The sequence below is a fragment of the Siniperca chuatsi genome, linkage group LG20, assembly GCF_020085105.1.
Source record: "Siniperca chuatsi isolate FFG_IHB_CAS linkage group LG20, ASM2008510v1, whole genome shotgun sequence".
NCBI classification, from domain to species: domain Eukaryota; kingdom Metazoa; phylum Chordata; class Actinopteri; order Centrarchiformes; family Sinipercidae; genus Siniperca; species Siniperca chuatsi.
The window spans coordinates 9,596,312-9,613,256 of NC_058061.1; the positions used below are offsets into that span (position 1 = coordinate 9,596,312).

Genomic DNA, 16,945 nt, shown 5'->3' on the forward strand with positions numbered 1-16,945 from the left:
CAAGACTTCTCTGCAGTTAAATTCTTTGCAACACCTTACATGGATCTATGCATAGGGATAATTGTTCCAGAAGAATATTTTTACTTATCAGTTTGACCACATGCACTCAGGTGCACCCCAAGTTTTACTTTTTTGGACTACTTCGACAGCACCTTCAAATTTGAGAAACTATACAGCGCCATCTACAGAAGTTAAGCGGCACTGCTGAGTGCAGAGCAGTTTCACCTCCAACCTCCACCCACCACCACTGCTCTCAGTCCGGACCAGTGCAATCATCACACCATCAGCTGAATGGAAAAAGGTCAATACGTCAGCATTTACATATATTAGCCACCAGTTTTAACATTTTCTATATCAAATTAAAGGAAGAAATAACGCTAGAAACAAATTATGTTCGGCCTACGTGGGTTCCACAGGGGACATATAGACAGATGAGCAAGAAAATTAAATAAAAAGGTAAAATTCAAAGGCTCGAGCTAAATCCGGGTTGTGAGGAGACCTGTGCACATATAGATATCCTGTATATTCCCAGAGACAGGCTGTTCGTCCGTGTAATAAAGGGGAAAAAGATCAGAAAGAAACACAAATTTAAAAAATAATCTCTATTTCATTGATTCAAAACTTCCAGTAAGCGAGCATATAACTCACAGCTGTTATAATGTCTAATAAACTGATATTTGCAACTCCGAATCCATTCCTTATTTATCTCCCTCCCCTTCCTGCCGGTGTGTCAGACCCAGAGACCTCCTCATTTGGACTCCCGGTTTTTTGCGTTGGCGAATCACAAAGTGTTGGCATCTATTGCCTTTGTCTGACAAGTCATCCATATAAGCAAAAGGGGGGTCTGCAGAGGGGAGGAGAGGGGGGAAGAGGAGGGGAGGGTTGCAGCTTTTAGAACCACAGACACAGAGAGAGGCTTCATTCCCAGTCCAAAGATCCAGCCTAACGCATCCAGCGCAGAGAAACCCGACGCGCGCGTGTGTGTGCGTGTTTCTCCGACGTTTTTGACGCGTGAATCAAGGCCACCAGGATTGAGGAGATACCGGGCCCTGCACGCTGGACCTCAACGTTTCACTCGTTTAAAAGAAACGCGGTGTCTTCGCTGGCACGCTGTGAGAATTACCTCTGGTCACTCCACGGCTTTGAAAAAAATACAGATAAACTAAACACAGGTCGTATTCCTGAAACAATCCTCCGGTCATGCTGCGCACCTGCCAGACCTCCGCTCCCGGACCGGACTGTTGAAGAAAAGAAAGGCAACTTTTGGGGGAAGAAGTTGCCATCAGATCGGTTGTTGAAGCCGGGGTGGAGGGGCAAACTAAGTCCCTCCATCGAGTAGAATCACCTTTTTTTCTTCACATTTTCATCCTTGACAGGAAGGCGAAACGGCGACTTCAGTTGATTATCTCTCTTTCCTTTGCTATCCAATGGATATTCACTGCAAAGCAGACCCCTTTACAGCGATGCACCGTAAGTAGCACAACCCGGGTTCCTCTGCCACTGCAGCTTGTACATGCGGATAAAAATAATAAGAAGAAATAGGTATTTTCTGCATATTACAAAGGCCTGTAGCAGAGAGCATAGCGAGTTTCATGTGCTAACAGCATCTTGGCGCATGGAAACAGTTACAGGCTAATAAACTGACACGCAGGCAAACATGGAAACATAAGGCTGATAGTGGAATAAACAATCTCCTCATATTTCACACCTCAGCTTGTGTGCAAATTTCAGCCAACATAGCCTACTGCTTAAAAAAATCTTAAAATATACTATAATAGACTATAATAAATGACAACAAGACTTCTGTGCACGGAGCAGTGATGTGCAGAAATTTAACTTGCCATAGTAAACAAAGAACATGCATTGGCAGGTACTCTGTAATTTACACGTGTATCACCCTCCAGCTTCCCGCGCACTGTGTGTGTGTGGGTGTGTGGGTGTGGGTGTGTGTGTGTGTGTGTATTTAGGCCTAATAAGCTAGGACACATTAGTTACACGTGTATTATTCAAATTATTCAAATAACAGCAAGGTCTGCAAGTCCAACTGAAGTCCACATCCAGTGTGGTTTACTTGTAATTTGGTGGATGTGTGTGAATAATTGATGGCCTCTTCATTTAACAAATAATATGTAATATGAGTAATCAAAGCTCGTTCAATTATTTAAAATTACCGTGCAGGGAAAACGAGGGAGCCTGCAATTTAATAGTCAACATGAGCCGTGGAGCTGCTAAGAAAATATGAGGTCTGTGTTTTGGCTGTGAGAAACTTCAAAGTACTGGAGACTCAAATAAATGAATTTTTTAAATTATTTTTAGAAATTAAACAGCAGTTATGACACAGGCCCACGTGGGTCAGTGTAGGTTGGATTTAATGCAGTGATTGCACAAGCTTTACAATAACACTGTGACAGATGAAAAATAAAATCAAAAATATATGCATATATGCAGCATAATTAGGTGTTCAGTATTTGAATGTAACCTTGTGTTTTATTTTATTTTGAAAAACACTATTCTGGAGACATTATTGTAATTAATTTTAAAAGGTTAAAGTTAAAGGTGAATTGCTTTGTTTTAAACACAAGGTGAGGGACAAAAACGTGCATATAAAAGACAAATTTTCAGCTGCAATGTGCATTTTTATTCCATTAAAAAATAAAAAATAAATTCAAATATATTCACATTCACATTTGAGTTGCAGTGTTGTGTTCATCTCCACTCTTTGCTTTCTCTTAAATCACCAAAACCTCCAAATCCTCTTTCATCCATTCATTATTTGGAATAATGCCTGATGACTGACAAAATATTATTTGGTCATTGTGCTGTATTGTTATTGTATTGATGCCTCAATGATGGCAGTAAACAACTTTCTGATTACATCAAATTTAAAAAAAAGAAAATAAGGTGTTTTTTTTTTATAAAAATGAACGAAACAGGTTATTTTCAAACAGGAATGTTGCAGCGTTTCATGCATCCTTAAAGGCTTCTCCATAACACCATAAATACGTGTAAATCCACCTGCTCCATAGAAACAAGTAAGGCACCTTTGGTTATGCTGTATTATAGAGGCTATTCCGTCATTTTTGTCTCCACTGTAATTCAAAAACATACTCACCTGCGCCTTCCTCTCCCTTACGACTTTATGTAATGTTACGGTTGTGTGTGTGCTGCTGTTGTATCCCACGTAGGGCACGGAGGTGTGAACCAGCTCGGCGGGGTGTTTGTGAACGGCAGACCCCTCCCGGACGTGGTGAGGCAGCGGATCGTGGAGCTGGCCCACCAGGGCGTCCGGCCCTGCGACATCTCCAGACAGCTGCGGGTCAGCCACGGCTGCGTCAGCAAGATCCTGGGCAGGTGGGTGAAGAGTCTCCGGCCAAGTCCTGCAGCCAGGTAGACTCTGCTGGGTTTAAGGGAGTTGTTGAATATACAGCCATGTGCAGTGGGGGTGGTGGTGAAGGAGAACCTACAAAACTCAACAAAAAAAGTTTTTCATTTTTAAATTGGTTTAATTGTATTTGAATCGTCCTAAATTATGGATAAATACTCTTTTTGAAGATTAGTATCGTTCAGTTGAGCTTCTCTTCCGATATTCGTGCTTATTGAAAAGATTGAAAAGCAATTTTACAGAATGACATCTTTGCCGTCTTTTCATGCATGCGCTAATGCGTTTTTCTTGCATTTTAATTTGTTTTTAAAGGAAAAATGTGTTTGTTTAGAGGCATCGTCAATGTTTGAAGACGCCAGTTATGCTCATAAAACCCTCAAGTGTGATGTTTTGCTGAGGAAAAGTTTGACTTTTGGACACTTTCTTAGCAGAAACTATAACTGCACAAAGCTTGTAACCTATGGGTGTATCATTGCGTTTAAAATGATATTAAACGCCTATCTTAGGTTATCGGCAGAATTACCTATTAAATATTGCAAGCCATCGTCTCATTGGAGAATCTAATTTTTGCAGATACTACGAGACTGGCAGCATCAAACCAGGGGTGATTGGTGGGTCTAAACCTAAAGTGGCCACGCCAAAGGTCGTGGACAAAATCGCAGACTACAAGAGACAAAACCCAACCATGTTTGCGTGGGAGATCAGAGACAGGCTGCTGGCAGAAGGCGTCTGCGACAACGACACTGTTCCCAGCGTGTCATCCATTAACAGGTAGGAAACAAAAATTAAAATATAACCTAAAAAAACAGATATAAAATTTGGATATTCTGATTTTTTTTTTCCTTTTGTAAATTTAGTTGGGTTTAACAAACGGGCTGCAGGATGTGAACACTTGAAGGGCTGACAGAGCGCAGACTGAAAATCATTTATCACAGGATATCTGTGCTAAGCGCAACACCCACAACGGAATATTGTTTGACCAACTTTGTGCTGCCCGGCACGCCGAGGCTGCCTCCGGTCTCAGAGGTGCAATTCAATCTTTCAGACCAAACTCCCTCAACAATCAGCAGTACATCCAGGACTGAGTGAATCTGTCGAGATGAAAACCGATCAATATTCGGTGACCAGATCCCGTGGCCCTATAAAGCAGGCCAATTTTCTTTAGCACATCTAATGTGCTGGAGCTGCACAGAGAGGGCGAGCAGAGCGAGCAACACTGGCTTTTCTGCAAGATTTTATTTTTTAAGAAATGGCTTGAAAACGGAATTAAGGTGAAACAGATTGGCTGTAGTTTGTGAAATATTGCATCACGTGAAAATAAGGTGAAAAATAAAAAATTACAGAAATATACTGTAGCAAGACCAACAGCGCTTTCTGTGAGGCTTAATAATCACTTCCTGTTTATCAACAAGGCTCCTGATTTAAATCCTTGCATTAAAATTGGAGGTGATATCTTGCTGTAATTAATATTGATGTAACAATATGATGATGCATAAAAGTGCAGTATCAATTTTGCCTTCATTGTGGCATTACAACTCATATAAAACGCTCATATGACAAATTATCTATATTTAACACTATATTTAACATTTCAAGTGTCATTATTTTTGCTACAAATCATCAGTTTTCTTAAAGAAATTCAGAAACAGCACTTTTGTTATAGAAAGGCAGCTACAGGAGGACCCAGGACACAACCCCCACACCACCCAGCCCTCCTCACCCCCCCACCAGAGATCCCTGGTGATGAACTTTGGTTAAGAGGCACTGTTCCATAGAGCCAGCATCAGCATTACATTTTAATGAGCTGATGGGAGAGCATGGACAGCTCCACACAAGACATCTTTTAAATAGAGAAAAGGCTGAAGAAAATTCATTTCATGCTTCGTGGCTGCTTAAAAAGCCCCATTTAAGGAGGCTCAGACACATGTATGTGATAAATTCAAAACGTACATTAATATCATTAAGAGAGCCCTATAAAGTTTTTTCAGTTCCAATTAAAGCTTTCTATTTTGGACCGGGGGGAGCCTTATGTGTCTTTGTTTATGTGGGAAATTAAATTGTGAATACAAAGAACTGTAATTCTATCAGCCAAATACAGTATGAGAGCTACTTAGAATTTCTATTATGGCTTAATGCTGAATATTTTCCTTTTTTTTAAGAAGAAGTAAGATTTCAGTGGTTGGCTCTGTACTCCAGTGCCACACACACACACACACACACACACAATGGAGGATACACACAAATGAGACGACACGCACATTTGTTTTGATTTAGCTGGAGGTTAATATTTCAATACATGTTTGAATTTCTAAAGGAGCAGTCCGCAAAAATCAATGAAAACATCCTTAGTGCTTCAATCACTATGGCAGACTTGACTCCAGATCATCTGACGCTACTTCAAGTTGTTTAAAAAATCCCTAGAAAAAGTGAGTAAAAATTATGACAAGGGAAGTTTTCACTTCAAGTGTTCAAACAGAGTTTTCCCATTTAAGACAATTCAGAAAAAAAAGCAAAAGACTGGAGCCAAAGTCTTTTCCAGTTGGCTGATTCTGACTGGGGCCAGTCGTGGGTTTCTGTGGCAGACAGTCTGACCTCAGGACTGTTGACAAAAGAGGATGCTCTATTTAAACACCTTTCCCCTGCATGCAATATTAACTGCGACAGAGATAGTGTTGTACTACAAGTCAGGGCCACCACAACCAACAAGTAACGCTACCCAGCTGGTAGACATTAAAAAAAGAAGGTCCTCAATGGCGCTAGATATTATTGATTCAGAAGGAAAGCAATTTTAATATTTCTTCAGGGGATTTTCAGCAACAGTCAGGTCATTAATTCATTTTCCCAAATTGCTTATTCAATATCAAGAACATGGATACCAAATAAAGTCTTTGAATTTATGTAGCACACACAAGTCAAGGGGTCGAATAACTGTTATGGGGAGAAGTGAAAAAAATGAAAACATCAATATGCGCTCTCTGGAAAGGCTTGTTGTTAGGTAGCTTTGCCTCCAAGGGGAGTTTTCTCTTCTTTTTTTAAAATTTGTGACAGTGTTGGATTTATTCCTCTGACACCTTCTGGCACCTACAGTAACATCAATATCCAAATCATCTGATGCATTTCTGGATAATATGGAGAAAAATACAAGAGGAGTGTTTTTTAAAATTATAATCTGTTCAGTTTTATCTGAGCGGGTAAATAGTTTCATTCTACTGAAATAAAATGTTCAAAATCTGAATTGTGCAAAGAAATCAACCCTAAAAGGCTCCATAGACCTCACCCGACTTCTTTTCCTTGTGCTCTAAAATAGCTCTCCTGGCATTCCCGATGAATAGTTTTAAAGTTTACAAATTATTGTGACAGCTCCCTTTCTCCCCAAGTGCCATTCAGATTAAAGGAATCTAATGCTGGCGTAAGCTTGTGCAAGGCAATAAGGAACTATTGCTTTCCTGTCACATATAATTTATAGCTTTCTATTTGCATCTGTTTGCCTGTGTGACTAATCCCCAACTTTTTCTCCCCAAGCCCCGATCAATACAACCTCATCCGCATTGGCACATGGGGGCCGCTGGTTCTACAGAGATGTTTGATCTGGGAAGCAAAGGGCTACTATAGGGCTGCGATTGGCCCCAGTGAAACCCCCTCCACAGTGGGGGAGAGAGAGCCGATTAGTGTGGGCCAGGTAGAGTCAGTGAAGCTGATCATTGAGGTGAATTGATGTGATTTCATGCTTTGTTTGCAAGATCACTCAGACCAAAAGTGCAATGAAGACTTTTCTCCACACCTCACCTTTAAGGTAGAACCACTGACCAGATCCCGTCTTGTGTATGAGTTGCGTCTGATATCTTAATCACACAATATCTACATAGTAGCTGCTGTGATCTAACAGTACGTTCACATTAGTGGCAGTTTGGAAATCTCCAGGATGAGAAGTCGGGTCATAGAAAAGCAGCTGTGACGTCTACTTTTCCTTTGTTCCCCAGGATCATCCGAACAAAAGTCCAGCAGCCTTTCCATCCATCTCCGGATGGGACATCCCTGTCGACACCAGGCCATACTATAGGTAACACTGCAGCTCACAGCATCAGCTTCAGCAGGGCCATCACATGGAATCACAGCATATACTGTACATGCATGTATTCATTGTATTCATGCGTTCTTCCCAGTACCAAGCACAGCCTCTCCGCCTGTAACCAGCGCCTCCAATGACCCTGCAGGATCCTATTCCATCAATGGGATTCTGGGTATTCCACGATCCAATGGTGAAAAGAGGAAACGAGATGAAGGTAAGAGAATTTTTCTTGTCTTGAGGGGAAAAAAACACATAAACTCAGCTCAGGATTAGCATTCAGAAATGTCTAAACCCCCCAAAAAAAGAAGCTAAAAATAGAATTCTTTGCAGCTTTATGCTATAAAACCCACTTTGCTGAACTTACAATTACAGCATTAAAACCTGCTTCAGTTCCAGTAGATGACCCTTATAAAACACCTAAGTCTGAACTATGTTACACCGCTGTGTCAATCTGCCAAGGAGTCTTTTGATTTGAAGACACGACCTCCGCTGTTGTCTCCTGCAATTAATCTTTATGGAAGTGATTAAAGGGCTTTAGATAATTACATGTCAAGATGATGTAGCCAACCACCCAGGTCAGTCAAGAAAGCCGCTATAGCTCTGTGGAGGTTTTTTTTTTTTTTCTTGAACAGAAGTGGCTCCACTTCAGCTGCTGAAGTAGTAGGTTAGTGGATATAAGGGGGCCTGAGGCGATATAGATTATTGGTTCTGTAAGCAATAGGCTTCCTTAATGTCACTACATAAGTAGCTGATGAGAATAGCTAAACAGATGCACTCATGTTACAAGGCATGTATGGGTATGGAGGGATGATGTGGCTGCTGAAAAGGGGCAGTTATCTCAAACAGGGTGGGGAATGAGTGCCTTCTTTCTGCAGTGCTCTGGAATGAGAGCTAATCAGAGCACGGCAGTAGTTTACATAGCGTCTTCTTTGTTCTAGCGTTTGTTGAGAAGCACGGGGGTTTGCGGGATATTGAGTGGAATTGATGTTTTATGTGCGTGCAGGGAGGGAGGGATGACTAATGACCTGTCAGAGGTAGATTTCCTGGCAAAGATATAAAAACCAGCATGACGTGGACATGGCAAATGACATAATCAAGTCTTTCCCTGTAAGAGATGCAATCGCGGAGGCATAATGCAAACGTCTGGTATTTTCAAGGGTTCATTTTCAGTCGTTCGAGGACCTCTCATATTAGCCAGGGTGTAATGTCTAGTCACTGAATGATAGAATGCACACATTTCTATGCAGATTGCTACTGAAGGGCAAAGAGGTATTAAAGGGCATGGAGAGAAATAAGGTATGTGTGTGTGAGGGGGATAGCTGGTCTGTTTTGTGGAGGTCTTCCAGGTGACAGCGCCATGTTTCTATGGCTATTCAGTCTCAAATGATACCCCTGATGTGCTGCCATTTCTGTGATTTAGGTGCTCGGCCAGCATTACGATGAATGAGAAGAAAGGTGTGTGTGTGTGTGTGTGTGTGTGTGTGCGTGTGTGTGTGTGTGTGTGTGTGTGGATGTGTGAGCTCGTATGCTCGTGTTTGCGTCAGGGTAGGACTTGTGCTGAGGGTGACGGAGGGAGCCGTGGTTCTTATATACTCTCTCAATGGCCAGCTGGTGCCTACCTGGAATCACAGGGTCAGGGATACTTTATCTTTCCAAAACATAAACCCCAGGCCTTGGCCGCACACACACGGTTGCAAAAGCAATGTCTTGCCTCGAGCCACAGTTTGTAAGAATAGTATATTACATACGATGTTACCCTGTAGACACTATTGTCCTGTTGCTGTCTTCTCTTAAAGTGCACCTTACCCCAAAAACAAAAACAAAAAAAACGAATTTCAAGATCTTGCAACTGGTAGGCTGAAGTGTCCTCTGAAAAAGGGCTGTAGCTGTCATTTAGGACACTTAAGTTATGCCCTCAGTATTTTGAGGGATGTGGAGGTTTTTACCATGAGTAACTTTCAGTTTTGTTGGAAATTGAGTGTCATCAGGAAAATAGTGAGTAGTTTTATTTTTTTTAGGCTGCAGCTCCGGTATGTCATAACCTGGGGTGTATATGGCCCTATACAACCATGTATTATTATTTTAGGGGTGTATTGTTGAGAAAAGAAAATCATCACAGATGCCATATTTGACCATATTTGCCATAGATACCATCAACTGTTTTAAGGGGCTTTCTTTCTTTGCTTCCATTCATGCATTTTTGCAACATTTACATTGAAAAAACAAGACATTTCCCTTTTTATAGAAATATGTCTGGAAATGATCAAATGTTATAACGAAACTGGTTAGTCGTTTTTCTAACCAAACAAGGCAAAAAACACTTATTCAAGAAAGCTACATATAAGACCTCAGTATGTGGAAATTCCTGGCTCTAAAATCAAACAAATAGAAGTAAGAAACATGTTTGTTCTGCTATTGTCATGTTTCATGGTCAATTTTGGTTTAAAGAAGGTTTTTTCAGTGTGTTTCAGTGTTGCCTTGTTTGCTATTCAGAGGTATTTTGCTTCCCTCAGTAGGCAGTAGTCTATATCCAGTTAATGCTTGGATTAAATTTCCTCACAGCACAGTAGCTTGCCTGAGCCCTATTTAACTTGGTAAGCCTCATGATGATTATGGCACAAGCAGTCATTATCAAGGGTTGAAAACATGAACAAAAATGAGCGAAGGAAAGGAGGGGAAGGGTTAGGGAGGGGAGGCGGTGTGCAACACAAACCCCGCTGAAATGGATTGGCTGTGTAGCCCAGAGTATTTGTTTTAGGCAGTCGCTGTGGATCTCTGCCAAGCAGGCAGACAGCTCCTAAGTTTCCAAGTCAGCAGTGCCCTTAAAAAAAGGTCCCCCATTACAGGAGGGATGTAGAGATAATGTAGTGTGACACACGTTATGTACACTGGGTCTCGGCAAGAGGAGCTTCAGGGACACAGGTGTCATAAGAGCCATTAATCTGCTATTGTCACGTGTTATTGCAAATTAAAAGTAGCATGTTACACTTGGCAGCCATTGTTGCGAATGGACAGAGTGGGGGAGAGAGAAAGAGAGAGACCTCTGGAGATGGTGTCCGTGGTGACCACGGCTATCCGCACATTTTACAAAGTGACATTTATTAGAATTTGCAATTCTGCAGAGAAAAGCTATTACCTCACAGATTAACATCCAAGTACCCCGCATCCCAACTCCTCCACCCTCACTGCTTCTGACACTGTAGGCTTCAGAAAAGACAAAGGAGAAGCTTAAGCTGCTGAAATAAAAATCATTCATACAGTATCTAAAGTTTAAGTACAAACCTGCTTTCATGCATGTTTTTGTTCACCTTCTTGTTATTAGTGAGCGTTAGTGAAGTTGAATTGACCTGTGCAGATAGCTCTGAGGTCTGTTGAGAACATGCAGCGTCCATGAAGTGTGTCCAGTCTTTCAAAGTCATAATAGCACGTCCTTTTTAGAGCAGCCCCACAAATTGCACAATCAGACCTGTAGACGATTCTTAATTTCTGCCATTCTGATCGCTTTCTTGCTTTGTGTCAGGGCTTTCTTCTTGATTTATGAGAGAAATACCAAGAGAGAAATTTCATGATAAGATGATCATCATATATTTCAAAACCCAACAACAATAGCCAGTGGCAGTCAGAATGGATGTGATTCTGTGCTTCAGTAGCTGTTGAATTAATTATTTCTCCTCTCTGAGCGTCATGAGGACTGAACCGTGTGTGTGGATGGAGATGAGTGATGGAGAGGGCCGCCATCACACCCTGCTCTGTGTATCAGCATCTGTTTTTGGGGGAGAGGAAGAATCAACACAGGAACTCAGAGCGCAGCAAAATGTCAGCACCAAAGTGCAACCTCCAAATTAGATTAATAAAGCCTTTAAAAGCTCAGGAACATCACAGCAAATTGATGGCCAACAGTGAGCAACATTTCCAAAATGTTCCCCTCTGAATCGTATGAGTAATTGGACATAATTAAGGAATATCTTGATTATTTTAATTCATTGTTTAGCCCATAACATGTCAGAAAATACTAAAAAATGCAGTTTCCCAGAACCCAAAGTGATGTCTTCTAATTTCCTTCCTACAATGATATAAAACTGAGAAAAGCAGCAAATTCTCACATTTGAGAAGCTGCAAACATAGAATTTTTGGGCATTTTTCGATGATCACATTTTTTCTTGACTAATTTTCCATCGATCTACTAATCAATTTATCATCTAATCTCTTTCAACACTAATCGCAGATCTTTGGTGATGCAGAACAAACATGTCACCTTCCAAATACAGTATTTCATTTATGTTTCCATAATCAAAACATTCAATTAGAAAAACAAAATGCAGCTGAGTTCATCCAATTTGTTTTAATTTGATTTCATTAGCCAAGAATTGAACCAGGCGGGAAATTATACAGGTGTATTATTGTGAAATACATAACAATGTGTTAAGGGAATGAGAGCGTATAAGCTCATTCATCTGAGGGGGGCTTTTATGACCTCAAGGTGCCAACTCACCTCCCCGTGCCTCTAACAAGAACTAAGAAACTCTATTTTCATTGCGTGAAAAAAGTTTAAACTTTTATTATGAAATCATTCTTTTCCTGTTCAGAGTCAGACTTTCTGAAAATACTACTATTCAAACTCAATCTGTGCTTCATTCATGATAATTGTTCTGTTTTTGTTTGGCGAGCAGTCACTCAGACTCACTCCCACTCCCATAGTTGCTGTTGGCTAAAGCCTCCTGCTAGGGGTCGTGACCTCTGGGTGCCAAACCCGCAGAGAGGAGTCTGCTTTATAGAGCTGGTTATCTGATCTGATAGAGGCTGCTCCCTCGTTACCGGAGTGTTAATACAGACTGATGTCAAGATGAATACACTCAACTCCAGTGAGTATCACCGCTGCATAATGGGCAGAGTTGGAAATAATGGATCTGACTTCTTGCAGTAAGTGCTTAACAGCACATGAAAAAAATTTTAAATTGTAAATATTTCTATGTAACATTAATTGTTAATGACTAAATAAGCACAAATCAAAGTTAAATTTGGAAAAAAAAACATAATTAGTACAAATGAATAAGAATTTAATGCCCAAAAAGTCATCTAATCTGCTTTATCAGGTCTGTGCAGGTGAAGTTTGATCAGATTTGCTTGACAGTGGCGTCTCCTGGCCAACATACTAAACAAACAACCCAACATCAGATTTTTATATTGTTGATTTCTGATTGGTGCATGGAAATGCCATGGCGTCGCCTTTTTCTGCCAAGATTGAGCACAGACGAAACACAAATACAGAAAACTGCCCTTCAGATTGACACATTTCTAATCTGACGCCTCTATCAGCAGCATGACATCATTTCTCTGTGCCTTCCAAAACTGTTGAAAAATAAATCTATTTTCTCATCTTACACAGTTGGTTAAGGTTTGGTTAGGTTTAGACACAAAAACAACTTGGTTAGGGTTAGGGAAAGAGCATGCTTTGGGTTAAAATTATTACTTTGTTAAGGTTAGGGAACAATTGTGGTCATGGTTGAAAGACACCAACGTTGACTGTCGGTAGGAAGTAGATAGCAAACAGTTGACTCCGGTGTTAAAGTCTGACGTTTTGTTGACATTTTGTGGCGCTATAATAACATCACACTACTTCCTCCTTTGCTCCAAACGGACAAGAGTCTACGACCGCTAGAGGGCTTTGTCACTTGAATGTAAACAAACATTTTCGGGCATTTGCTGAAGCCACTGATGCTATAGTTTTTCTTGGGAAAACAGTCTTGAAAATTATTATGGATGCATAAACTTGATTTATGCTTGATGAAGCGTAATTACACCAGAATCATCTTCATCACCAAAACACAGTTGTTGCTGATTTGTCAGATGGCAATCAGTAGCTGGGAGGGCAGATGGGACTGTCCTCAGTCTGAGTGGGAGGAAGAGTGTGTAGGTTGACCCAGGATGGTCTGTCTTGGTGTGGGAAGTGTATTCCACATTGGTGAATGACAAATATGGTGGGAGGTATTGATCATATGTTGTGGCTCGGGCTGATGGAAAGTAATTAATGACTCTATTTGCTTTGGTAGCAAAGAGAACAATTTAGTTTGATAAAGTGACAAGCAGCAGCTATAGTAGGTGAGTCTGTGCAGAAAACGTGCTGAATTTTCACCTGAATGAGCTGCTTCTCCCTGTTTCTAGTCTTTATGCTATGCTAAGTTAACCCTCTCCTGACTGAAGCTTCATATTTAACAGACAAACATGAGAGTGGTATCGAGCTTCTCATCAAACTCTCGCCAACAAAGCGAATAAGTCTATTTCCCAAAATGATTCCTTTAAATTTTACAGCACCCACCAGTGTGTCCATTTTTAAAAACATGTTTTGTGGTCATGTGTTGTTCAAAAACCACAAAACTTTCTTCAAAATCTTTCAAGATACAAAAGTTTAAAATTTTACAAAATATTTGGGAAATTGTGTATAAAATGATGCACCAAACATTTAGAATATTTTCAATTTGCTGTAATGGCACAGCTATAAAAACACGACATCTTGGGTTTGATTATATCACTTAGTGTGAGCAAATATAGCTTCATAAAAAGGTTGGAACAGGCAGATACATCATACACATCACTGTCCTGTGAAAACTACATATTTCCAACATATCATCCTTTCAGAAACTAAGATAACAACCACCTTTTAAGCTAGATGACAAAGCGTTTTTGAGATAATATGGTGGATTTTGAAATGGTTAAGGAGCATGTAATCCTTCAATTTATGTGTCACAAAATGTGGAATTGTATGGTTTTTACTGGAGGGTGACATACTCTCATACAGTATGGAAAAAGTGTTTTGCTTCCCCTAAATATAAGGAGACGTAAGAAGAAATTTAGAGGTAAAATCAAGAGTTTCACTAGCTAAACAACATAACAGATAATATACTGAGGGGTAAATAATAGTGATGCACAGATTCAACTTTTTCTCTCCCAAATACGATAGCACAACTCGGGGTATCTGCTGATACCGAGTACTGATCCGCTACCAGTGCTCCCTTTACCCTTATGTAAGGTAACATAAGGACAGATTACTGTACCACTAAAAACTGACTTGGCAGCCCGCCATGACTGAATTAACTCATAGAAAAAGCCCTTGATTGGTATAATGACACTGACGAGAAGCTAAATTTAATGTGGATCAGTCACATCATGGCCAAAACCTGATCGACCGAACAAGGTCAGTATCGGCACCGATAACGATCGGGCATATAGTATCGGTGCATCGCTTGTAAATAAGTCCTGCATTCATTTGTGCAGTGATAATAGAATAAGTAGTTAACAAGACATTGTTAGCAAACTCATAACTTATTTATTGCTTGACATTTTTGCAGCTATCAGCACAATTTCAGGTTACACACGCTCACACGTGCTCAGACACACACATGCACACACTCACACACTCTTTTATAGCTCCTTCAGCCCTTCATGGGAGAGTCGGGTTCATCCTCTGGCCTCAGTCTGTGAAAAAAGGTCAAGCAGCAGAATAGAATGGCAATAACCCTCCCAAATGGTACTATCACACAGACATGATTGATCAATTGAATTCCATGGCAGAGAAAAATGTGGGATTAAGTAGAGTATTATACGCACAATGAGTTGAGGCATGATGTTCATTTCAAGTTCATTTCAGCTCCCTCTTGCCACCAGATCAGGCAATCAATAGGGGCCTTGCATATCATATATCACCACTCTCCCACTGAGGGGAGAACATAATCTGCCGCAAATTTAGAATGACAGATTTGTAAGGGAGCTGAAGCTTTCTGGGATCGGGGAGGAGACCTACAGACACAGCCACTGCAGCCAGGAGAGGTTGGGGGTGATGGAGAAGGGCTGGGGGAGAGACAGAGGGAGGAAAAAGGGAGGGAGGTATGCTAAGATGGTCTGTAAAGGCTTTAAAGCGTCGCACACAAGTGACAAGGGGAAAAGCTAAGGCATCCTTCTCCCAACAGTCGGGTAATCAGGTCAGGAGTCGGGAGAAAATTCCTGTGTTTGGAGAGCAGCATGATTGAACTAGACTGTACGATTTTATTCACCCTCTTGTCCTCCGCCGTTGTTTCCAAATGGAACCACACACTTGCAGAGAATGAAAGCAGTATTGAATTGTGAAAGGGAAATTGTGCATTTAAAAAAAACTGCTCTTGATTTCAGTGAGCGGCAGTAGGGTTTTGGGGAAGGAGGGGGAATAAATCCTCTGACTGGAATGAAAAGGCACTATAATGGGCTAGCTGCTGCTTTCATTAGTATACATGCTTGCCACAACATGTATATATTTGCAAGTGATGGTAATCCATCAATTACCAGAGGGTTTTTAGATCATGATGGTGTTACTACTGTGGTGGGGGGTGCAGGGAAAAGCCTGTGTGATGTAGCCAGTGGCTTACTACAGCCATTAAGGAGTGGAAAAAACCTGTACTCCATCCCTTTCTGTCCTCCTCAGATCCCCCACAGAGGTGGTACAGAAAAAACATGAGGAGAATATAAAGTGCATAGCTTGAAGTAAAGGCCAGCTTCCCAGGGTCAGTGTCTCGATTGTTGCTCTTTCTTCTTGTAGATGGTTCAGATGGTTCTGGCCCAAACAGTGATTCTCAGGGTAGTGTGGAGAGTTTACGGAAACACCTTAGGGCAGATGCCTTCACCCAGCAGCAGCTGGAAGCATTGGACCGGGTCTTTGAACGCCCCTCGTACCCTGACGTCTTCCCTACATCGGAGCATATCAAACCTGAACAGGTTAGTAGCACTGCAACTCACCACTTTTCACATACAGTTAATACACCCAAATTGTGCATGTGATGCTGAATGAAGCATAAAAAAAACACTTTTGTCACAAATATTCCCAAACCATATCCAGAAACTAAAGCTAATTAAACAAACGTCTGAGATGTCCAAGTATTGGAATACAACCAAGCATGTATAATGTTGGCGGGATCACCAGGAAAACGCCCACACATTATTGATTTTGTGATGAAAAACACATTCCTTGTATCCCCTATAATTGAGAATAACAGTAAGGCAACACAGAATTAATCAATAACTAGATTTTTCTTCATTTTTGCTGTTATTTAACTGCTGCTTCTTGCCTTTGTTGTTTATTTTCCAAGTCTGTGTCATATCTTGATGTTTATTGACTGACAGAGTCTTGAAGGCTGCCTTTATTGTAACATGTATTCATGAAATGGATGTATGAAACTGTATATTCCTGCTCCTTCCTTCTAACATTAAAAGCACACTCGCCATCCATCCTCATTTAAAAAATTAAGAGGCATTTGGGGAACAGCCACCCCCATGCCAAAACGACAGCCAAAAACCACCGCTTATTAAAAGCTCTGGGCTTATTACAATGGATAACCTTTATTTACTTTCATTATACTATTAAACAACACGAGACTATTAATTTCTCCCACCAAACTACAAGTCGGACCCATAAAGCAAAAGCAGTTGCCTAATTGAGTTCATTTTAATTTCTCTCCAATCGGAGCGAA

The 16,945-nt window shown here is 40.8% G+C and overlaps 1 protein-coding gene across 10 annotated transcripts in view; it reads left to right on the top strand.

Annotated features, from left to right (window-relative positions):
* The first annotated feature begins 870 nt into the window (after nt 1-870).
* pax2b (paired box 2b) overlaps nt 871-16,945 on the top strand; it is a 31,683-nt gene continuing 15,608 nt past the window's right edge. The window contains exons 1-6 of one of the 10 annotated variants that reach the window (XM_044178038.1): nt 872-1,470; nt 3,171-3,387; nt 3,956-4,153; nt 7,363-7,442; nt 7,546-7,665; nt 16,018-16,193. In XM_044178038.1, the coding sequence (XP_044033973.1) occupies nt 1,428-1,470; nt 3,171-3,387; nt 3,956-4,153; nt 7,363-7,442; nt 7,546-7,665; nt 16,018-16,193 (834 nt within the window). In that variant the 5' untranslated portion in view covers nt 872-1,427. Of the gene's footprint in view, nt 1,471-3,170; nt 3,388-3,955; nt 4,154-7,362; nt 7,443-7,545; nt 7,666-16,017; nt 16,194-16,945 lie in introns of all 10 variants that reach the window. The other 9 variants (XM_044178039.1, XM_044178040.1, XM_044178043.1 and 6 more) reach the window with 9 other exon arrangements.